General features: G+C 40.9%; 8 protein-coding genes and 1 long non-coding RNA gene across 10 annotated transcripts; 4 read left to right on the forward strand and 5 right to left on the reverse strand.

Moving 5' to 3' along the window:
• Positions 1-51: 51 nt before the first annotated feature.
• Cyt-b5-r (Cytochrome b5-related) lies at positions 52-1,689 on the reverse strand. Its single transcript, XM_018002034.2, has 3 exons — positions 1,190-1,689; positions 740-1,122; positions 52-674 (listed from the first exon to the last, which is right to left on the reverse strand). Exons 1-3 carry the CDS (start codon positions 1,601-1,603, stop codon positions 161-163), a joined length of 1,311 nt encoding a protein of 436 aa, XP_017857523.1. The 5' UTR covers positions 1,604-1,689; the 3' UTR covers positions 52-160.
• A 1,964-nt stretch (positions 1,690-3,653) lies between these two features.
• On the reverse strand, positions 3,654-4,333 carry LOC149269586 (uncharacterized). The gene is made up of 3 exons (XR_016269452.1): positions 4,193-4,333; positions 3,930-4,102; positions 3,654-3,873 (listed from the first exon to the last, which is right to left on the reverse strand). It is a non-coding gene; the product is annotated as an uncharacterized LOC149269586 (long non-coding RNA).
• Positions 4,334-4,547: 214 nt separating this feature from the next.
• Positions 4,548-6,968, forward strand: LOC108610135 (cytochrome b5-related protein). The gene is made up of 4 exons (XM_018002033.2): positions 4,548-4,688; positions 4,748-5,078; positions 5,706-6,088; positions 6,149-6,968. The coding sequence occupies exons 1-4, from the start codon at positions 4,585-4,587 to the stop codon at positions 6,660-6,662; spliced, it is 1,332 nt and encodes a 443-aa protein (XP_017857522.1). The 5' UTR covers positions 4,548-4,584; the 3' UTR covers positions 6,663-6,968.
• A 1,056-nt stretch (positions 6,969-8,024) lies between these two features.
• Ugt37C2 (UDP-glycosyltransferase family 37 member C2) lies at positions 8,025-9,826 on the forward strand. Its single transcript, XM_089465550.1, has one exon. The coding sequence runs from the start codon at positions 8,101-8,103 to the stop codon at positions 9,676-9,678; it is 1,578 nt and encodes a 525-aa protein (XP_089321676.1). The 5' UTR covers positions 8,025-8,100; the 3' UTR covers positions 9,679-9,826.
• Positions 9,827-10,113: 287 nt separating this feature from the next.
• On the forward strand, positions 10,114-12,953 carry LOC108609450 (UDP-glycosyltransferase family 37 member C2). Its single transcript, XM_089465547.1, has 2 exons — positions 10,114-11,435; positions 11,495-12,953. Exons 1-2 carry the CDS (start codon positions 10,531-10,533, stop codon positions 12,402-12,404), a joined length of 1,815 nt encoding a protein of 604 aa, XP_089321673.1. The 5' UTR covers positions 10,114-10,530; the 3' UTR covers positions 12,405-12,953.
• Positions 12,954-13,529: 576 nt separating this feature from the next.
• Ugt37D1 (UDP-glycosyltransferase family 37 member D1) lies at positions 13,530-16,768 on the forward strand. Its single transcript, XM_018003182.2, has 3 exons — positions 13,530-13,687; positions 14,820-15,673; positions 15,739-16,768. Exons 2-3 carry the CDS (start codon positions 14,973-14,975, stop codon positions 16,664-16,666), a joined length of 1,629 nt encoding a protein of 542 aa, XP_017858671.1. The 5' UTR covers positions 13,530-13,687; positions 14,820-14,972; the 3' UTR covers positions 16,667-16,768.
• A 161-nt stretch (positions 16,769-16,929) lies between these two features.
• Positions 16,930-18,939, reverse strand: LOC108610835 (endoplasmic reticulum lectin 1). Its single transcript, XM_018003184.2, has 4 exons — positions 18,676-18,939; positions 18,497-18,611; positions 17,614-18,431; positions 16,930-17,557 (listed from the first exon to the last, which is right to left on the reverse strand). Exons 1-4 carry the CDS (start codon positions 18,799-18,801, stop codon positions 17,072-17,074), a joined length of 1,545 nt encoding a protein of 514 aa, XP_017858673.1. The 5' UTR covers positions 18,802-18,939; the 3' UTR covers positions 16,930-17,071.
• A 340-nt stretch (positions 18,940-19,279) lies between these two features.
• LOC108610834 (uncharacterized) lies at positions 19,280-22,979 on the reverse strand. Of its 2 annotated transcripts, none has more exons than XM_089465548.1 (4): positions 21,517-22,979; positions 20,474-21,457; positions 19,719-20,403; positions 19,280-19,662 (listed from the first exon to the last, which is right to left on the reverse strand). In XM_089465548.1, exons 2-4 carry the CDS (start codon positions 21,049-21,051, stop codon positions 19,327-19,329), a joined length of 1,599 nt encoding a protein of 532 aa, XP_089321674.1. In that variant the 5' UTR covers positions 21,052-21,457; positions 21,517-22,979; the 3' UTR covers positions 19,280-19,326. The 2 variants fall into 2 exon arrangements, with proteins under 2 accessions (XP_089321674.1, XP_017858672.1); XM_018003183.2 differs by having other exon boundaries at positions 20,474-21,190; positions 21,265-22,979.
• Positions 22,980-23,122: 143 nt separating this feature from the next.
• Positions 23,123-23,655, reverse strand: LOC108610843 (uncharacterized). The gene has a single exon (XM_018003194.2). It carries the CDS (start codon positions 23,527-23,529, stop codon positions 23,323-23,325), a length of 207 nt encoding a protein of 68 aa, XP_017858683.1. The 5' UTR covers positions 23,530-23,655; the 3' UTR covers positions 23,123-23,322.
• Between the last annotated feature and the right edge of the window lie 19 nt (positions 23,656-23,674).

Below are 23,674 nucleotides of genomic sequence, written 5' to 3' on the forward strand. Positions count from 1 at the left end.
GATATTAATATTCTTGATCTGCCTTACAAAAATATTCAAAATAAAACCACATTTATATATTTAAGCAAGATATATTTGTAAAGCTAGTTCTATTATAGGATAATAATATCCATTGCCTTATGCTACAAGCCCTGTTTTCAGGGCTTTCCGAGAAGATGTTCTACTTGCCAGATCCAGGAGCCCTAGGATTGGGTTCGGTGCGCAGCAGCTGCTTGTGCTGTCCGATTATGTGCTCGATGTGATTGCATTCGCGCAGTTTTCCCTTGAACTGATCGAGAGTCTCATAGAGTACGGGATAGAGAGCGGGCAGCAGTCCATGATCGAGGGTGGGGAACAGATGATGCAGCACATGATCACCGAAATGCGTGAGCACTAAGAACTGTGACCACTTCAGATCGCCGCGGTCGATGATGGTGTCCACCTGGAACAGGCCCCAGTCGCGATCCTCGCGATTCGCATCACCTTCATGGTAGATTTCCGGATCGTGGTGCGCCGCATTCAGGCCGATTACGCAAAAGGCGAAGCTCGCAATGGACGTCATCGCTAGCCACTGGCGTACGCAGAACAACAGAGTCGCCGACCCAGTCGATCCGTAGTACATGACCAGGGGAATGGTGAGGGGCAGCAAATCGTGCCAGTACATAATATTCGCGTGACGCAGCGAGTAGAAGATGCTGTGTATACAGAGAGGTAATACGATTATTGATCTATCAGTTTTTACGATCGATCAGCCACCTACCGCGTGCCCATTTGTAGGAAGAATGCAATGGCATAGGCGAAGGGTTCTGTCACCCAGGAAACGTAGCGCAGCGCCTTGGTCTTGATATGCGGATTGGGCACCCAGCAGAGCAACGGCTCAAACATGCTCAGCTCCAGATCCATGTAGGAGTTGGGATAGATGTGGTGCGAAATTGCATGCGAGATGCGCCACGAGCAAAAGTTCATCATGCCCAAATTGAAGGTATACATCTGCCAGTTGTCGCGGCGATGGAAATAGTTATGCGATACGATCACCGTCCAGCACAGAGCCACGCCGGCGAGGATCAGTGCCAGAAGGCTGTCATATTTAGCACTAGCCACGGCAAACAGGTAGGTGGACAGCAGGATGCCCAGGTGAATCAACTAAAGTCGAAGATCAATCTTGATCAGTTAAATCATCTATGAGGATCAGCAATAGTTCTCTACTCACGTCGCTCTTTCGCTTTGGAGTCTTATCGATTGTCTTCAGCTGCTCGCGTACCTTCTCCTTGAGGGTCTTATAGAAGCCATCCTCGTGCAGAGTCAGAGTATAGATGCGCGGCTTGGCCGCATCTCTCACCTTGTACTTGGCGATCATTTTCTCGGGCGCCGTGGTCAAATGATGAGCCTCGAAGGCTTCCGTAATGTCCATCCCCTTAGTCTCCCGTATCCAGAAGGGCCCACCCGGATGTTTGTCAATGAACGATGTGAAATCGTAAATGCTATCTTTGATGCGCCAAAGTCCTTCGGCCTCATCGTCCTGTCGCTTGCCCGTCTGCCAGCTGTGCACCGTGACCAGCGAGGAATTGCGATACGTTGGAAATTTGGTGGCTATGCCGCTCTTCTTCCATGTATCAATCACCATGGTTAGCTTTGATCCTTCTTATTGATTCTGAATAGAACCTAAACCGAGCTGCCTCTGCCGCGTACTGAGCAGCATCTAATGCGCGTTTTAGATTTTAAACGACGACACTTGCCTGTCGTAAATGAACAAATAACAAGTTGCCACGGCTGGGGAGAGAGTGCCAGACTAGCGTATACCCTGCAATAAGAATCAGTAGAAATTCAAGACATCAGTATGTATTGATATTTGATCATGTTGTCGAAAGACATTAGAAATTATGTAAATGGATAAATGGTATGGAGTAGTTGAGAGTACACGACTGGAAAGACACTGTAATGCCCATTGGTTATACTTCTCAAATTCTTTTTTAAAAGACTCAAAACTTTAGTTTCATGCCACACCCCCTACCAGTAGCACACACACACATAATATGCCCATCCAGACTCTATGTACAGGGTATCAAAAATATTTCCATTGTGATAACTATAACGCGTCGTATTATCAGCCGCGGCGATGTCGAGCCTGCGCTCATATTACAGTAACAGCATTACGAAGAGCCCTAAGCTGATGACATCGTCGACTCGACACGTGAAAACCCGCTGGCTGCAGAGTACAGCGCCGGGCGGTTTAACAGATAGCCAGATCGGCTTACAATCAGTGCTGATGCGGATCAGAAGCTGTTTGCTTACAGACCCTGTGCTGGGGTCAGACCTAGGCTAATACCCACATGATAGACAGCTCGCACTTTATAGGTGTTCGGCATTTTGCAAAGCTAACCAAGACTCAGCAGATTTTTGTATAGGGTATTCATTGTGAAATCAGCTATGTGAAATCAAAACTAGTTTCTGTTATCGAAAATTGACTTACATTTATACGCAATAAAATACGTTTTCACTATGGGAATTATTATGGGAAAATTATGATGATTGTTGTTAAGGGTAAACTTCAATCAAATTTGTATAACCTTTTGAGAAACTGTTTCGATATGAATGCAACTTTGTATATGAATATTCTAGCTATGTTTTAATGTTAATATACAAACTCTAGTCATTTTAATATTAAATAAATATTTTAAAACATTTTTTTTTTCTAATAAATCTGCGATTCTTTATTAGTGTCAGGACATTTAATCTTCGTTTTTCCATCGCATATTTTTCACTTATTTTTTAAGTGACTGATAAGAGTATCTGTCTACAACTATAAAATTGACGTCTTGTCACACAGATGTATTTCACACTCTGAGCGATTAACATACACTCAAAACTAAATATATGAATTTGGTAAGTGAACCATAAACAAGTAGCAGTGCTGTGGTCAGGAGTAGCCGACTAGGAGATACCCTGAACTCAGCGCACAGCTGCTATTTATGCGAGACTGTTCTCTTCATGCGGACAAATGAACAAACGAACATAGATATATCGGATCAGTTCGTTGCTCTGATCAAGAATATATATAACTCAAGGGCTCTGCTACGATTCCTTCTACCTGTTACATAAATGTTCCTAAAATCGATTTACCCTGGCCTTCTATTTTCAATGAGTTCAGGGTATACTAATACATATGCATATATATGTAAAATAGAAGGCGTGGCCGCAGCTTTATGTGAACTTGTACCAAGGAAATGTGCAACTAGTGGTAGTATTTATTCTAGCTACCTTTTTTCTATTTCAGTGCCATGTTAATATATTTTTTATAGATTTCTTATCAAATTGCAAAACATTTATTTGTTTCGTTTTTCAAGTATTAATAGAATACAAAATTAAACAAAAATTTAAATTTAAAAATAATTTAATTTAAAGAATTTGAATTTGAAAGCAATTTTTAACGTCATTCCAAGTTATTGTGCGTGCTCATTTCAGTAAATTATTATTTTGCTTTAATAGTATTGTGTGTGTATATAATACATATTATAGTATATTCAATACACATACTATTTTATACATGTATACTGTATGTTAACGAACAGCTCCTTAAGTTATGCAACTATATTTAGTATAGTTCATATTTTTGACAGTTGATTTCTGCTTGCTGCTGGAAATTAGCAAAGATCCCGTTTTAAATAAAAAGCAGTTTGATCATTTATTGCTCTTCAAATTTATACAATTTTTGGTTAATTAATTCTATATACATTTATATATACATATTTATATATGTTAAATTTTAGCATGTACGGCCACTTAATATAATACTGGAACATCTTTGCTAACAGATTTATATATCGGCTATATAATAATGATGTTGATGATGATGATGATGTTATTGGACACCCTTAGATGACGATGCGGTTTAATCTGAAAATATAAAAATATATATAGAGCACAATTGATTGCAAGGTAGTAGCATTTACCTCTGATGAGTCATGATTAATATTGATGCTGGTATTATCTCTGCCTCTGCGCAATGAACGGAAAATTTCTCTCTCTGAAGAATGAATTGGCATGACATGGCTGCAGCTCTATATGTATATATATTTACAGCAAAAAATCTTAGATTTGAAATTAATCATAGATTAATGAAGTGCTACAGCAAATACAAGTATTTAAATAATGTGAATATTATTAATAATGTTTAAGAATATTAAAATAAAATTTTAATAATTAAAATGCTTACATTTTTATTTAACCCATATAAAAACATAGAGTACACCACAAAACTTCTCTCCAAGCTGCGGCATGATCTAATTCCATATGATCTCGCAGTATTTGTATGCCTGGGCTGTTGAAGACACTGATAAGAGGCGCTACAAAAGCTCAAAGCTCTTTTGAATTTGATATGTTTGAAGAGCTTTTGATAGGCGAAACCAGGGCGAAGCGACTTTCCACGAAGCATTTCATAAACAAAGCAGACGGCGAGTCGAATAGGTTCTGCGGGGAACCAGACCGGTTTTATCATTGCATTAATTAACCGTTTGGACTTCGATTAATTTAATATGTATATATATATAAATTAAATATATAAAACACTTGGGGTTGGCTGTAATTTAACAGCCAAATCAGTGAAAAATGGCTCCCAATCAGAAGCTGGCTGAGCTGGAGGCTTGGCGTGTATCTGGCATAACCCGTACGTATCCCAGCTATCGCAGAGAGTGGCCCATCAGTGAAGAGAGGTGCGTCCAAACTCCACATACCCCAATCACAGTTGTAATCCATTCACATGCTCTTGCAGCTGGCTGGAGGGAAAACACAGCGACGATGCAGCCGAAGGTCTATGGCGTATCAAAGATAAGCTCTACGATCTGTCGGATTTTGCTCGAAGACATCCGGGTGGTGCTTTCTGGATAGAACGGACAAAGGGCACAGATATAACCGAACCCTTCGAGTCACATCACATCGAGGACCACGCTCAACGAATGCTCAGCAAATTCGAGGTGCGATCAGCTGCTCAGCCGAGAAATTATAAATTTACACTGGAAGAGAAAGGTTTCTACTTGACCTTAAAGAGACGAGTGCGAGCGAAGCTGCGCCAACTGAACTATCGACCCAGCCATAAAACAGATGTAAGTAGTTCGTTAAAGTATTTCTGTTTGTGAGCTTTAGCCAGATGATTGATGATGATGATTTTGTATACATATATTAGACAATGGCTTAGAGCTATGACTGAAAGAGTTTATTGTGTGTATAATCTCTCTTGAAGAATTAGCAAGTAAAGAGATAAGATTATATGTAGTACTATACAGTTTATAGATAGATCTATAACAATGTTAGCGAGATATTGGACTCTATTTACCTTGACCAGTTCTATAAATAAATATAATGAAACGTTATGGATTCACGCCCCTTGAAGGCGTATTAACATCAAAGTGTAAACGGAAAATACCGGTTCCAGATCTTGGCTTTAATATTAAAAGATATATTATATATATATGTTATATATATATGGTGCTTACATATTAAAGCTTCGTAGAAAAACGTCTAAATTTACGGTCAAGTTGATAGACAGATAAATAATTATACGAAAAATATGAAATCTTTAGTGTTATATAGTACTACATTTAATTAGAGCTCTCAACCTTGATTGCTTAGGTGAAGTATCTAAATTGCAATTCGCTTAGCTTAGCTATAGGAGTTTGCCTTATCTTCAATACCTGCTCAAATATTTTTAAACAGTGCATTTCCACCCGCAGCTCCTACACACCGGCATCCTGATCTCTCTGCTGTTCTTCAGCTGGGCTGGCACTGCCTTCAACTCCCTGCCACTGCGTGCCCTTGCGGGTCTGTCGCTCTGCTGGCTCTCGACATCGGCTCACAACTACTTCCATCAGCGCGACAATTGGCGCATGTATAGCTTCAACCTGCTGCTGCTCAACTGCAACAGCTGGCGCATATCGCACGCCTTGTCCCATCACGTCTATCCCAATTCGTTGCACGATCTGGAGATGTCGCTCTTCGAGCCCTTCCTCTGCTGGGTGCCCAGCCGGCACTATGCCAGCAGAGTGCAGCGCGTGATCTCTGTGCTGATATCGCCCTTTGTATATACAGTTATGAGTCTGGTGCAGTTTACCGAGCGGTTAGTCAAAAGGCTTTTTCATTGATTATGATATTTCTAATACATTCATTTCCATTTTAGACTGGTCTACTCGCTGCTCAAACGGAACGTAATGTACTGGCATGATCTACTGGGCTTCACGCTGCCCGTCTTTCTCTATGCATCCACAAATGCTGATCTCAGCTCTGTGATCTTTAGTTGGTTGATTATCCTCGGCATGGGCAGCTTTCTATTTGGCTTCATTGGCTTGACAGCGGCTCATCATGATCCTCGCATCTACCACGACGGCGATGCGCCACGTCCCGATCGCGATTGGGGTCTCTTTCAGCTCGACACGATCATCGATCGTGGCGACATCAAATGGTCCGATTTGCTGGTGCTCACGCACTTTGGCGAACACGCACTACATCACATGTTCCCCACCTTGGATCACGGAGTGCTGCGACAGCTCTACCCGGAGCTACAGCAAACCCTGAGAGAGTTCAAGTCGGAGCTGCGTGTAATGAGCCATTGGGGCCACATCAAGGGGCAAACACAGCAGCTGCTGCGCATGGAAACGAATCCCATTCCACCGGGCAGCAAGAAAGCTGAATAGTTTATGAGCCAAGTTTAAGTGTTGTACAGGTATTTGGGTGTACTATGGCCTATAAAATATATGTATATAGTTATCTTTTTTATATGGAGAGTGTAGACGAGTTTTATGTGCCGCAATTAAAAACTATCTCGGTTTTATATACTATTAATCAGCTGGGCCACGGAAGTTGATAAATGAAAGCTTTGCTCTCTGTATTCCCCTGACTCTCTCTCCCTCTCTCTCTCTCTCTCTCTCTCTCTCTCTCTCTCTCTCTCTCTCTCTCTCTCTCTATTATTTTTATATATTACAAGTCATTAGCTTTACATACATACAAATACTGAAGAGAGTAAATTAGCGTAACTTAAAAGCTTGCCGGCTCTTCTAATTGTGTCACGGCGCAGTCGAAATTACATAATTTCAATAGGTGCTTAACATTTGTCTAATCATTAAAATTTAGTTGTATGGCGAGAATGCCAAGCAGAAAGAGAATGGCGAGTGTGGGCGACTGAAATATACCCTGCAATCAATGAACATATCACATTTTATATAACTCGATATTTATCGATAACAGAGACAGAAAGAAGTCTACCTTACAATTTGTGGATGGGCTCTGTAAGATAAAGAAGATATACCATAGTTGCATTAATTGACTACATTTTGGAAAATATATATTCATTTACTTATATAGCTTATTATAGCTTTCTTGACGGTACTTTTTATTTTATTTAGTTTGTTTTAGAGATTAGAATTAATCGAAATTTAAGAATTAGGCCCTGACAACTGGGTCTTTGGCTTAACTTGAAAATATAAACTGTACTAAACCAGTGGTTTAGGCATTTATTTGGTGGAGTACGACTATATCAAAGGCAGTCCATCAGAATTAGACTGACTTAATGAGGGTATATTGTTTGGCTCTCTGAAACACTACATGTATAATTACTTGCTATTGTGAAATCAATTACATACATATCAGACTGATTTATTGCTGTTGTTTGGATGTCTAATATATACATATGTATACTAATTATATATGTATACTAAAAATCAAATAAGCTTGACTTATGCTTTAACAATATGTATCGAAATATAAAACTACATACATAAATAAAATATGTATATGGAGTCCATGATAAAGATATGAAATAATTAAAAGAGGAATCTGTTGACCTACACAGCTGAGCAAGTGTAATGTCGACGCCAAAACGCTCATCAATGTAAATAAATCTTGCAATACATAAAATTTGATTGTAATTCATACAATTTTCATTATTTAACTGAATTGTGGCACAAGCCCATGACGTTTGGGCAGCTCGTAATCTGAATGTTAGTGATAGGCAGGAAAAAAAAAAATAGTTCGATAACCGAGTCTCGTTTGGCTTTTAGTTATAAATAGACCTGTTTGGGGCCTACAGTCGACTGGTCGAGAATAAGGCATACCGGAGAACAGTCGTCAAGCAACATGGCCACGTTACGGTTGAGTGTAGTCGGGCTCTGCCTCCTGCTGATCGCGCTGCCTGCGCGCGGGGCGAATATTTTGGGTCTGTTCAGCAGCCACAGTCAATCGCATTTGATACTGCACATGTCGATGATCAAGGCGCTGGCCGAGAGCGGCCACAATGTGACCGTGGTGACCATGATGAAGCCGACGATCATGCACAAGGACATTCATCTGATCGTGGTCCCATTAACGGACGAACAGGAGCACATACTCGAGGGCCAGATGAAAGAGATGGCTGGGCAGAAGAACTCGGTCCTCTCCACAATGATTCGCATGATGAGCGGCATGAGTGCGATGATTGAGTCGCAGTTTCAGTTGCTGTCGGATCCTCGATTCCAGCGCATCTACGAAACGAAGTTCGATTTGATGTTCATGGGCTACTTCATCAACGATTTCCAATTGGGCGTGGCCGCCAAGCTAAAGGTGCCTGTGATTGTCTCCTGGATGCAGGTGCCGGTGTCTATGATCAACGCATATGTTGGCAATCCCACAGAGGTCTCCTATGTGCCTAATATACAGACGGCTTTGGGCCAGGGTGAACAGATGGGCTTTGCCAAGCGTCTAGAAAACCTGAGTAAGGAATTACTTGTGAGGGCCATGATGTTGATACTTGACAGACGTTTGGATCGGTTCTATGAGACACAGTTCGGTGAGGAGCCGAACTTCCCCACGCTGGCCGAGATGAAGCGCAATGTGTCGATGGTATTCACGAATAGTCACTTGATAAGCGAGGGTGGCATTCGTCCACTTGTGCCAGCCATTGTGGAAATCGGAGGCATTCAGCTCAAGGAGCAACCCGATCCGTTGCCGGAGGACATAGCCAAGTTTCTGGAGGCATCTCAGCACGGAGCGATCTTGCTCTGCCTGGGCTCCAATATAAAGAGCACCGCTGTGAAACCTGAGCTAATACAGGCCATGTTCAAGGTGCTGTCGAGCCTGAAGCAGAATGTCATCTGGAAGTGGGAGGATCTCGACAATACGCCCGGCAAATCAGCAAATATACTCTATAAGAAATGGCTCCCCCAGGCCGACATATTGGCCCATCCCAAGATCAAGCTCTTCATCACGCACGCCGGGAAGGGCGGCATTACGGAGGCGCGCTACCACGGAGTGCCAATGGTGGCTCTACCGATCTTCGGTGATCAGCCCGCCAATGCGGATAGCATGGAAAAGTCTGGCTACGGGCTAACCCAAGACCTCTTACAGCTCAACGAGGAGAACTTCAGGGCGAAGATTGAGGAGGTAATTGGCAATGAGAAATACGCCAGGGCCATCAAGAGCTTCTCAAAACTGTACCGGGACAGACCGCTCACGGCCAAACAGTCCGTAGTCTACTGGACGGACTACGTGCTAAGGTACAACGGAGCCGTGCATCTGCAAAGTCCGGCTGTCCACATGTCCACCCTGGCCTACTTTAATATAGATGTTTATGCTGCAGTTTTAGCCGCTTTAGCTTTAGTTGTGCTCCTAACTTGGCTTGCATTGGGATTCACTTGCCGCAAATTGTGTGGAAAGTCACAGAAAGTTAAGAGGCGCTGATTATAGTTAAAGATATATGTATGTGTGTGGAAACTGGGTAATTTTTGCTAGGAAAATTTATATAGTCTAAAACCAGTAATTAATAACTTAACTTATAAATAACAGTATTTATGTAACCGAAAAATAATTAAAAGCCAACTGGAAATCATTTGATTGATTTAGATGTCGTTCGTTGTTACAAATATGAGAAAGAAACTAAATTAAGTGCTCCATGACTAATAAAAATACTTTTTACATGTTACATGTATATTTTATAAATAAAAAGATATATGTATGCATTTTAAATATTTTATGGAGTAATACTTAGGTACTCTTAGCTATTTAGGTGATGCTTAAGAGGTACTACAAGGAGAGATATGGGGCCTCGTACAGAGTTGATATTTCCCTCTCTTTCTCTCTCTCTCTCTCTCTCTCATGGGTTTCGTTATGTGAATTTATTGATTTAACAAATGTAATTTTCATATACCATTGCAATAAAGGAACAGTCAGGGTAAATTTTAAGACTTTTCTTGATTTTCAAGTTATGACTTGTTGAAAGTTGGACTTGTGGAAATAATTTCATAGTTGAGTTTGTCAACTTGTTCGTAATTTATATAATATATTTTGTACGATTCATTTAGCTTACATATATATATAAAATATATATTATATTAAATACATATTTCAGATCAAGAAAAACAAATAAAAGAAACAGTTTAAGAAACTGCAAATAATAAAAAATTCAGCTTCTTGTATAGCTGGTAGCATATCAGCTGAGCACTGAGCACAGATAACGCTTATCAATGTGTAAATATATATATTACTTAGATCGCTACTATTAAAACGTCTTATCATTCCAAACCGAGTCTTTGAATGCTGAGTGCCAGTTACAAAGATAATATGACGCGGCGTCGTCATCTTGACGGTGCAAATGAGTGTTTGAGCAATGAGAAAGAGAAAAGAACCTTAGCTCTTTTTCTCTCTCCTCCTTTGTCTGTGCTCTTCCGATACTATTTCCATAAAAAGCAATTGAACAGCGTGCTTCTCGTTCAGTTGAGATCAAGTCCTCAGGCAAAGATGAGCCGAGCTAAACTTCAGTTGGCTGCTTACGCAATTATTCTGCTCGTGTTGCCCTGCCGGCCAACAGATGGCGCCAACATCTTGGGCCTCTTCAGCACGTTCAGTCCATCCCATTTGGTGGTGCACATGGCGATGATGCGAGCCTTGGCCGATCGCGGACACAACGTGACCATTGTCTCGGCATTCAAGCCGAAGCTGGCGCCACATGAGAACATTACACTGATCATAGCGCCCATGAGGGAAGAGACCTTGGCGGAAGTTAATCAGTTCATGGAGAGCTCGACCAAGGACAAGGCATCGATGATTGCCACCTTCTACAGAATGCTGACAAAAACGGCCGTAATGCTGGACTGTCAATATGAATTCCTATTGCATCCCAATGTGCGGGCAATTTACGAGCGGCCGCAAACGAAATTTGATCTGCTGTTTCTCGGCTTCGTCTTCAATGATTACCAGCTGGGCGTGGCAGCCAAACTGGGCATACCCGCTGTCATCAGCTGGGTGGGCGTGCCATTCACGTTTATCGACGACGAGGTGGGCAACATCAACGATCCGGCCTATGTTCCCAATATTAATGTGGGCGTGGATAGCAGCCAACGTGCCATGTACTTTGGCCAGCGCCTGAAGAACTACTGCACCTGGGTAATCCTGAAGAGCCTCGCCATCATCTTGGATAGGCGCATGGTAAACTACTACAAGTGAGTGACAGTCCACTGATCCCATAGAGCAACAAAACTGAACTCTCTCTCTCCTTCAGCGGTGCCTTTGGAGCGGATCTGCAGATGCCCAGCTACTGGGAGGTTAGGCGAAACATCTCGCTGCTCTTCTACAATTACCACTCGCACAGCGAGGGTCCAATCCGTCCCACTGTGCCTCAGTCCATCGAAGTTGGCGGCGTGCAGATTAAAGAGCAGCCAGATCCATTGCCCGGCGAGCTGGCTGAGTTCTTGGATAATGCCAAAGACGGTGCCATCTTCTTCAGCCTGGGCACCAATGTCAAGAGCGGCTACTTCCAGCCCCATCTGATGGAGACCTTCTTCAAGGTACTCTCCAGCCTGCCGCTGCGCGTCATCTGGAAGTGGGATGATCTGCAGCATACGCCAGGCAATGCCTCGAACATCTACTATCACAACTGGCTGCCACAGGACGACATCCTGGCCCATCCCAACACCAAGCTGTTCATTACACACGCCGGCAAGGGCGGCATTGCCGAGTCTCAGTACCACGGTGTGCCCATGGTGGCTATGCCCATCTTCGGCGATCAGCCCAGCAATGCGGACAGCATGGTCTCTGCCGGCTTCGGACTGAGTGTGGACTGGGCCACGCTCACAGAGGCTTCGCTGGCGCAGACCCTCAACGAGGTGCTGCAGAATTCCTCATATCGCGAGAAGGTGCGTAGCTTTTCGGCTCTCTATCGCGATCGACCGCTCACCGCACGCCAATCGGTTGTCTATTGGACGGAGTATGTGTTGAGGCACAAGGGCGCCTACCACCTGCAGAATCCTGCACTGCATCTCCACTATGTCGCCCGTCACAATCTCGACGTCTATGCCTGTCTACTGATCCTACTCGCAATCTCTCTGACTATTTTAAAACTACTGCTGCGGTGCATTTGGCAACAACTGCGACCATTCGCACCCTCTAAAGTCAAGGTCAAGACACAATAGACACAGCCACATCTTGTTAATTCAACCGAATTAATCGACTGCACTCATTACGTATACGGCGCGTGTCGCGACAACCATCAAATTGGTCATTTAGATACACACAAATATATATATATATATAATCATTTATATGTATATATAGTTATATTCGTGTGTATGTAAGCAGCGCCATATAAGTATCAACAAGTTGCGAATACTCGTATTGACTATTAATAGGCGCTGATTGTCCATTCAACTGCCTCTCCCGCTCTTAGTTTACAGTTACACTGTTCGAAATGTCTTAGTAAAAAAAAATATTCGTTTCATAGAAACTTTGTCAATTACCTGTTCCACGGAACTTTCACATATATTATGTTATATATATTTATATAATACTCTGTTTTAGGAAATGAAATTTTATTGAAGTGCATTTATTAGTCAATATATAAAAGTTAATAAAAAAGTTTTAAATTTTCATTAAATATTTATTTATTTTTTATTAAAGTTTTTATGAAATCTGAGAAAACTAAAAAAAAAATCTGTATAGAGGTAATTTTTTGTATATATACAAAACTTTAATAAAAAATAAATAATTATTTATTAAAAAGTTAAAGCTGAATGAGATAATAACTAAATAGATGAATAAATAATTAAAATTTATTTTATGATTCTTAAATATAAAAATTAATAAGTAAAGAAAAATGCAATAAATAAGTAATTAATTACAAATATATACACAAAATTAATTCATTTATACAGCAATAATAAATGAATTAGTAGACAAATCAGTCAACAAAAATAAATATATAAACTGTTTATTAGTAAATTAATAGATAATGAAATAATTCAATAATAGCTAGTAGGAATAATATTTATAGTCTTATAGCCGTATAGTCTCGTATATCATAGTTTATTTCCCATAATTCAATTTTCTCTATCAAATATTAAAAAATACATATATATACATATAAATTAATATTTAAAGCTAAACTTCGTAGCAATTTCTTTCTGTGTATCCTTTCCGTTTACTTATATATACGAGTATATTTTTTTTACTCAAAGATTTACTTCTATCCTTCAGATAAGAATTATACGTGTTTACGTTAGGTGTGAGAACACATAGAGACAATATCAATTATTGTTTACAATTCATGTAAATAAGGTATTTAATTTTTGTACAGTGCAAGTTTTCCCCATTAACTGCGTGACTCGCATCTGTTCAAGTGATTCTCGCCCAGCTCTCAGTGTCGCCGTTGCCATCGAAACGAGCAAAACGAACGCGAATTCACGCGATTTTCATTCTGGTTTGTTTTTTCTTTAGTTTTTAAATACGAATTCCCAAATTGCCAATTTGTAGTTGTTGCTTCTCTCTCAATTTATATATACTATACTATATTATATTTGTACCGGAAAAGTTATGCATATAAATGATATATGTATGTACATACAAATATACAATCGACTTAGAACATTAACCTATCGTGCTCTTAAATCAAAGATCAATTGCGGAATGCAGTCCGTTGACATTGCATTCTCTGTGTCAGATAAAATAATTGCCATTAAGAGAGCCGACAATTTCATAATTTTCCACTTGTATTTCTCTTAATATGATGTGTGCATTTTATGTTTATGTGATAACGTTAAGCAATGGGTTACATTTCACAATTCGGGACAGGTAGCTAGCAACCGATTGTCGTGAATACCCTGGCGTGCACTCAAATAAAGAATGTCTACAATATAGGGTATTATGATGCAGTGCTCATTTATGTAACAGCAAATGTATGAATTCGAAAAATGATCATATATCATTCGTTTGATTTTGAAACTGACCAAGCATATGTATTGAAATCCATATGTATTTGCAGATAAGCCTTTCAGTAATTAGTTTTTGATGAAAAATAGGTTATAGAAAGATGGTAAACAAATTCATGTAATGATGAAATTCCCAAAACATGACAGATATAGTAAAATATACTGTTTATATTATCGATAACGTTTTAAAGTTTGAAAACTAACGATACAGGTCACATACGTTGTAATGTAGCTCAATTACATTTCTATTAAAGTAGAATCGATAACCTATATAGGTTATTTGAAATCGATAAAAATCGATAACACACGCAAGTTTCTAAGATCCACCACAAAATTACAAATTGAACAATTTGTATTCTAGTGAGCGCAAGTGACAATAATTGTATCAAATGAGATGATGATGAGATGAGATGACTCCTCAAAATGTTCAAAAACCAAAAATTTCTTTCCTTAATATGTAGTACACTATTTATCGATATATATCAATGCATAAGCGGAGGGTATTTAACTTTGCCCATAAGTGCAAGTACAGTGTAATAAGTACTTAAAAGTAGGGTATTTGATAGTCTGATTATATCTCCATCTCCCTTATCAATTGTTCCGACTTATGTATAACATTTACAGTGCGGACAATAACAATAACGTGGCCGGCGATTCAAGAGCGCTTATCAGTAGGCAACGAGGCTTATCTGACGGCCGTCGGTCTTTATATAAAGGAATGCAGTCAAGGCACACTATTTAGTTTGTTAAAGAGCGCATTGTCCGCAAGACTTCAACATGGGTCGATCACTACTGTCCGGCACATTTGTGTGCCTCCTGCTTGGATTCTTTGTGCTGCAGTCGCCCAGAGTCGAAGGCGCCAACATATTGGGCGTCTTCACCAGCCACAGTCCATCGCATTTCATAATCAACATGTCGATTATGAAGGCCCTGGCGGAGGATGGACACAATGTGACCGTGGTATCGGGCACTCCTCCAAAAGTGACCCACAAGAGCATCAAGCACATCGTTATCCCGCTGAGTGCAGCCGAGGAGAAGGATTTGAACGACGGCATGAGCTCCTTGGCCAAGGAGAAGCCGTCTGTATTTACAACGTTCAGGAATATATTCGGCTCGCTGTCTATGCTCATCTATAAGCAAGTGGATGTCCTGGAGGACAAACGATTCACCGATCTCTACAAGAACAAAGACAACAAATTCGATGCAGTTATTGTTGGTTTCTTCTTCAACAACTATCAGGTGGGACTGGGTAGCCTCTTCAACTGTCCCATAATTCTGACTTGGACTGGGCCGCCGATGATGCAAATCGACAGAAATATCGGTAATCCCGAATTGATTTCGTCAGTGCCCTCCATGCATGTAGCCGTGGCTCCCGGCCGAGCGATGAACTTTAAGGAACGTCTGGCCAATTTCGGTGGCACCATGTTCTTCCGCCTTTTTGCCTTCTACTTGGAGATACTGAATGACAAGTTTTACGAGTAAGTATTTAAATTTAAATTTTATTTGCTTATGTACATTAATCCTCTAATTGATCAATTTTTAGTCGTCTATGGGGTAATATTCCGTCCATGATGACCTACGAGCAGGCCAAGCAGAACATTTCCCTGGCTTTCTGCAGCAGTCACGGCATAAGCGAGGGACCCATTAGGCCCAATGTGCCGGCGCTTGTAGAGATTGGTGGCATACAGATTAAGGATAAGCCAGATCCACTGCCCCAGGATATTCAGGAGTTTTTGGATGGGGCCAAGCATGGCGCGATTCTCTTCAGTCTGGGCAGTAATCTGAAAGGCGATCACATTGATCCACAGATAATCAAAAAGATATTCAAAGTGCTCGCCGGGCTGAAGCAGCGTGTGATCTGGAAATGGGATGATCTGGACAAATTGCCTGGCAAATCGGCAAATATACTCTTCAAGAAGTGGATGCCACAGGACGACATTCTCGCCCACCCCAACATCAAGCTTTTCATCACGCATGCAGGCAAAGGAGGCGTCACCGAGTCCCAGTACCATGGCAAGCCCATGCTGGCCCTTCCAGTGTTCGCCGATCAGCCAGGAAATGCTGATAAACTGGTGGAATCGGGTTATGGCTTGAAGCTCGATTTGCTGACCCTAGAGGTGGACGAATTCAAGGATGCAATCAAGGAGCTACTGAGCAATCCCACCTACACCAATAAGATTCAACAGTTCTCAAAGATCTACCGCGATCGTCCAATGTCGGCTCGCGATTCGGTTATCTACTGGGTTAACTATGTCCTTCGTCATCACGGAGCTGCCCATATGCAGAGTCCCCTAGTCAAAATGGGCTACATTGCTACCCACAATATTGACTTGTATCTACTACTGGCAGCGATACTCTTGGTTATCGTTCTGATAAGCAAAGCTGTGTTGAGGTTCGTATGGAGCAAGTGTTGTGGTGGCAAAGCCACGAAGCAAAGGTCTTCACAAAAAACAAAGGTCAAGAAGCACTAGCATATTATTAGCATTGTAAATAAGACGAATTAAGAACTACGATTTTATATAAATTGTTATATATAGATAAACGACAATAAAAATCGATGTAAATATGACGAACTTTAAAGGTTTTTATATGATTGATAAGATATTTGAAAAATATACAAGTGGTTCCTGAACACGCTAATCTCAACATGTGTGGTTCGTGTCTTTGTTAAACAATTGTCATTCGTAAAAAACGAATTAAACTTTCATTTCATTTAAAAATAAATGGTCTGAAATTAAGCTCTATGAATCTGTGTATGGAAATTAATTTTTATAGTCTTACATGAAACTAAACTTATGAATTTAGTCCAGATAGTACCGGGGAGTACCCCTTAGCATTAAATATATATTTTCATATGTTTGTATTTACAGTAAACTTTAGGATCGTATTTGTTCCTCCGCTTCAGCTTTTCGTTCAGTAGATGGAACTGTTGGGGCTGGCTTATCAGTTGCCAGAAACTTTTGCAAGCTTTCTGCCGTCACAAGTCCACTGTCGTCCGCATAATGCATGAGATCACAAATGATGGGCGATTCTACGACTAGAATATACTGGCATGTCTTCGGCTCCAACAAGTACATGGAGACCGCTGTGCCACTGGAGGTAACTGGAGTGCAAGTTAGCTTAACGTCCACCTCGCGTGGCAGACCGCTGCGATCGCAGTGTGTGCCCTTCTCATAGTGATGCCATATGGATGAAGTGAAGCCTGGACGACGTGCACCTTTATCGGGATTCGAACTGGCCCACAATCGATGCGATTCCTCAGAGAAATAGCCCAAAAACAATTCGACTTCGCTATTTTTATCCTTATGAAATTGACGCACATGCCTGCCATAACAGAATTCGTACTTCCACCAGCCGGTGCCCTGCAGGGAAGAGGAATAAGTACATGAAGATATTGTGGATAGTTTGAGCTACTTACTCCAGTTAGACAATTCTTGCCGGAAATGAATTCCTTAATGGGTGTCAGATCATTCAAAGGCGGTGGAGTTGTGCCTTGTGCGGATCGCGAAATCAAGTGTTGATATTCATTTTCCACATCAATATCACTATTTGCCATCAGCTCCAATATGATTTTGTCCACATCCCCGCTGTACTTGAATGTAACCATATCGCCATCTGTCTTGGACCACAGCTTGGCTGGTGCTTTGCTCTCCTTCGACACAAGCAAATCGTTTTCGCTCTCCTCCCATTCGCTCAGCTCTTGGCGGAGCATACTAATTGGTTTATGTGGATCCGTTTGTGAATTGAAGCACTTGATGGATATCTCTTTGGTCTCCTCAGCATGAAAAGCAGGTATAGCACAAAGCGATGAGGTCAAAATAATAGCTTCATAGTTGCACGACGAGGTCTCCTTGAGTGAATATATATCATCCTTGCCATGAGGATAGCAGACGTAGCGCACCATTGTCGTCCTCGGCGCATCAATAATATCACACATTGTTCCATCGGTAAACTCCATTTCAAAATATGGATATCTTGTATTATCGATCTTCAACGTCTTATACTTTGGCTTGCCATCGGCTTTACGTTCCAGCTCCCAGGTCTTTTTAGCCAGCTCAGTTTTCTCCTCGCTCCATTTGCCCAAATAGTATTCCTGGAACTTCACATTTTTACCTTCGCGCTCCTCATGATACTGACGCACATGATGGCCATGGCAGATCTCATAAGACCAATAGGCTTCAATTCGGAACGAGCAAGTGGCTGCCGAGAAGATTGGCTGCAGAAGCGCAATAGGAGCTATATGAGAAGGTATTTTAATTGAATTATGAGTCTGCTAATGAAGAAATGAGTTTCATACTTACACATCTCCGGCTGGTTAGCTCTCTCCTCCTCCTTGGGCGTCTCCAGCTCTGGTATTAGACACTCGTATTTTTCCTTCTCTTGTGTATAAAAAGTACGCAACTGACTGCCCAACTCCTTTAATGCATGTAAAACCCCATTATTATTTATATTACTGCAATAACACTTTATTTTCACCTACCGGATCACTTAATAAATTAGGCACTTCGAAATCTATTTTGTAGAGCACGGAATCATCAAAGTCTTTGGCATCGTGCGCTGCTGCTACAGCGACCAACAGTAAGAGCAGCAGCATTTTACGGTCCATTGTTTTGTCTTTTTTTGTGCTACAATTTATTTTCTTTTTAAATTTATTATGTTTTGGATTTTTACAATTTTATTGTCATTGCAGACGCAAATTACACGTCGTCTAGAAAAAAATAAACATATGATTTTGTCAGCTGATGTGAGAATGTTATTTGTTCACGGCTCGCAGTGAATGGCAAAAAGTGTGTACATATTGCATTTTTTCCAATAAGAAATAGTTTAGAATTTGGCGGCGAAATTTTCGTTCTTAAGTACGATTCAAAAGTGGGGGAAGAATTATTCTGTTATGTAGGTGAATAATAATTAGAAATTATTAACATTCATTTAATTATTATTGCATGAATTGATTTAATTATATGGCAAAGTGGTAATTGAAATCGCCAACTCAGTTTTTCCCCGAGATTTGTAAAATATTAAGGCTTACAGCGAACTCAAACGATATTCGAATATGTAAATAAATGAATAAATTAATATTTCTATATTTGGTTTTAAGTTATTTTTATTTCGTTATTTTAAAATAGTAGTCCTAAGTGCTTGCTTCTGTTGCATCATCTGTTGTATCGCTGTTCCCCGTTGACCAGCCCGTTTCCTCTTTATGTCCATGATCCAGTGGCATTTTATCGATGGCATCCAATATGAATTTCAGTGAATGAGCTGTACGTGGTAGCCAATCCATAATACGCGAAGTGGACTTAGTTTGAGTACTTGGTTCGCTGTCGTCCACAAAATCAGCATCGCCACCCGTCATCGAGCGTCCGGCACCCAGATAATCCTGATAATCGTAATCGCTGGTCAATGGATTTACTTTCGAGTAGTAAATGGCAGCGAATGTGGAATAGATGATAAGAAGTGCCGTGCCCACCTGCGAATTGAGAGAGTAATATTATTGGGACTCTCCATATCGATTCTCTGTCATACCTGAAAGGCGGCCCAGAATTTGTAGGAGCCTTCGGTGATGACGAAATCATAGTAGCCCTTCAGCGGATCACCCTTGATGTAACGCCCCTCGCCCACATCCGTGCTGGCTGCCTCCGGCTCCCGCTTGTGTCGCATGCCGCGCTCCGAGCTCTCTTGAGCAGAATCCGCAGTGGCATTGGCCTTGACAGCATTTACGATTGCAACTGAAGTAGTTGTTGCCTCCTCCGCCTCATCGGAGTTGCTGCTGCTGCTACTGGTGCTCGTCGACGTTGTCGTTGTCGTTGTCTTAGCTTTTTTGTTCTGATTTGGCTTTGCATCCTTATTACCATTTCCCCGTTGTGGTTTCTTGGAATTGATTCTGGATTTATTCTCTTGCTGCTGTTGCTGTTGCTGTTGCTGGCGCAGCCGTTGTTTCTCCTGCCGCTCCTTCTTCAGCTGCTCGCCGCTCTGCTGATGCCGCTCAGCAACCGAGCTCCAGGCGCTCATCACTGCCTGATAGAGATCCCACATTTGTTTCAGTGTCTTCAAGAACGTGACCAGCGATGATTCCGTGGATACTGGCGCATAGGCGACGGCGTGGGCAGGTGAAGTGCTCACGGCCTGCTTGGAGACTGGCTGCTCCTGGGGGCGCGGCTGAAAGCCCATGGGATAGTCATACACTTCATCGTAGGCGGCATAGGGCGAGCTGCATTTGCAATGAATTAAGATTAAGCTTGGACTTGGCCAATAGAAACGCAGTTTCTTCTTTTTCTTACCGATTGCCTGCTGGCTGCAACTTGCGATTGTTGCTGCCGGGTGGCGCCGTTGTCTGGGTGGCATATTGCCATTGCGCGTAGTAGGAATCTTTGGGTCTGCCCTGGGCCGCTCTGCCCTCGCCTGCCTCCTCCGCCGAGTCAAATTGCTCCCCGCCATAATCGTCAGCCGCATCGTAGCTGGAGTCCATCTCGTATGATCTGCCCTGCGGTGGTCCAAACGAGTCTATGCGCTCGGCCATCGCCGGCGGTGCATCTTCCTCTTTCACAACCACCGCCTGCTGCTCCTCATAGTAGTTGTTACTCCTGCCAGTTGCAGTAGTCCGACTGGCATTCATGGCATCCCTCGCTATGCGCTCCACAGTGGCTGCAACTGCACCGTCCGATGCGTTTGTGGCTGCTCCAAACTTCGCCCACAGACGTCGCACAAGGAAAACGTCACCCGACTGGGCTCGATTCGCTTCCAGCAGAGCAACGCCCATTAGGGTCATCGCAAAGAGCAGCACGGCTACGATCAGAGTCCATATGCCCGGCACGCACTTTCGTTGCTTCTTCATTGACATGTCGGTGTATTCCAGCATTCTATATATGTGTATATATTATAGAACTGTTGCTTATTCCTAATCCGCGCCAGCTGCCGTTCGGCTGGGTGTCCACACGTTAACTAAATGCAGAACTTGAAGCGAGTTGCCACAAAAACTCAAATCCAATTCCAATAATCTAGTAAGATTTTCAATATATTTGAATGTGTGTGTGTGTGATTGGTGCTAATGCAAGAGAAATGTGGGTACTACCGCTGGCATCAGTATCTAGAACATCTACGTCTCGACGCAGCCTCGTTGAAAGGTGTTAATCCGTGCGCCGCGCGTATTGCCTGTATATTGGGGCACTGCTCCAATTTCAATTTAACGGTTCATTCGGCAACGAGTGCTACATCAATTATCATCTCATACATACACGCACATATGTGTGTGTGTGTGTGTATATCTATACAGGTGTATGTATATATCGATACGTTCCTTTATGCATAATCTTCACTTGTTTACCTCGAAATTCATTTTCGCGGTGAAAGTGCGCAACATGATCTCCGCCCTAGACTCCCGCCCCTTGCTGCCACCTTCAAGTGTGGCCCTAAAGAAGATCTCAATTCTGAAGATTGAATCGAGTATTGTCTGGCAATATTATTGACCAGATGCCAGCCCTCAGTTGTGGCCCGCTTCTGGCGTGTGGCACGCGTATTATCACATTCTATATCAGATTTTACACGAGTAGGGGCATACTTCATAGAGAGCGTGGCTCCTTCATTAATGCCACAGAAAGAAATCTGTCAAAGCTGACAATGAAGATGTTACGGTCAAATTTACTCCTATGGCATCTATTAATGGAGCTGATACAGCTTAATACGTATAATCAAATTGAATGGAAACTTAAATACTTAAATATCCAACCACAATCATTTCTTATATTTTTTTGTAAGCGACATTTGCGCTTAGAGTGAAAAGTAATACGTAATAATAATAAAAAATTAAATGTATATGTGTACTTATATTCATTACATTCTTCTAAAAGTCTGTGTACATAAAGAACTTTACACTTTGCAGATTAGATTGTTTCAAGAGCAAGTTAGTTTCCTTTAGCTGGTAGCACTCGAATATCAGACACCCCAAGCCCTATGTCAAGCGATTGCTGCCAAGACTCAATATTATCTTACGACAAAAACTATAAAGCTTTGTATTACTATACATATTATTATTACTATTACTACATATTAGTATTACTATATATATCAATCAAATTAAAAAGAATTAAAATTAGTTGTGTCTCAAAAAGAAAGAAAATAAAAAATTTCATTACAAATAAAACAACAATTTATATTGTATATTAAAGCACTCAAAATGTCAATTGCCAATAGTTCTACCGATTGGGTGTAAACCAGTTTTATGACCTTTTCAATTATTTACAATCTACGCATAAAACTTTCCTAAAAAATCAACCAAAACAAATACGTTCAAGGTGGAATCTTTAATAACGATTCGTAACTATGTAACAGCGTAGTAAAAAAACTGTTTTTCTGAACAATTGCAAACGTCTACACACCTGATAATGATGTTCGCAGTGATGATGACTAACTAGAAGAAACACCTGATAACCAGCGAGGTCTTGTTTGTTGTTTTTTCTTCTTTTTTTTTTTTTTGTTTACCAAATATCAACAACTGCGCAGTAAGAAACCGGCAAATCGAGAGAAAAAGCCGGCAAAGAAATTCGAGTAGCATTAGAGTGGACCAGTTTTTCATACATTTTTATATGAAATAGTTTGTTGTTGAATCGCGGTAAAAACTTCAAATAGCTAAATAAAGATTTATTGAATAGTTACAATAAATTAAATATGCTCTTTATATAAGCTTTCAACTTTACTTTTAAATTGTATAGACCGTCTTGAAGTTAATTTTGGCCTCTGCTATGGAACTACAATTACAATTCTATTAAATCGACAAATTCAAATAATAATTTTTAAATAAATATTTTTATTTTTATAAATATTTTTATAAATGATAAGTGTTTATTAAAGCGCATAAAATTCATTGATCTAAAATTTTATGTAGCTTTATACTCTCTAAGTGGCTCTGCATTTATATTTAAAAGTCATATACATAAATATTAAATTTTATTATACATTTTTTAAATCAACTAAATTTAAAGCAATATTAAAAACATTTATTATCGATGACAAGTTATTATCTTCAGCCAAAGGCCCGCTTCTCACTTTCTCCCCCAGAGCCTTTCACTTTTTCGTCAACATTTTTAGTATAATTAAAATTCGATTTGGTTAAATTTACTTATATATATAACATTTAGTTTTTGCACGCCGCCTTCTTGTTGTTGTTGTTCGTGTTGACAAGTTTAGTTAGAATCTTTCTGGAGTGGCCGGAGGGATCGAAGTGATTGGTGTGCTCGCTGGCTTCCTTCTTGGTGCGCTGCTTGCCACTGTGCCCCGAGAACATGTGCTTGTCGTGATCATAATTGTAGTGTTCATATTGATCGCAGCTGGCCTCAGACATGTTGATTTAATTTCAATAAAAATCTGGAATTCGATTAGAGTTTTTGCTTTTTCGCTTGGTATGTGTCTTTGCCGTTTGAGCTCTGTAATCACAATGATTGTGGCTACGTATTGCAGTGTATCAAGAAAGCTTTGAACAACAGCTC

The sequence above is a fragment of the Drosophila arizonae genome, chromosome 3 (genome assembly GCF_054131065.1).
Source record: "Drosophila arizonae isolate 15081-1271.41 chromosome 3, UAZ_ARI_1.0, whole genome shotgun sequence".
Taxonomy (NCBI): domain Eukaryota; kingdom Metazoa; phylum Arthropoda; class Insecta; order Diptera; family Drosophilidae; genus Drosophila; species Drosophila arizonae.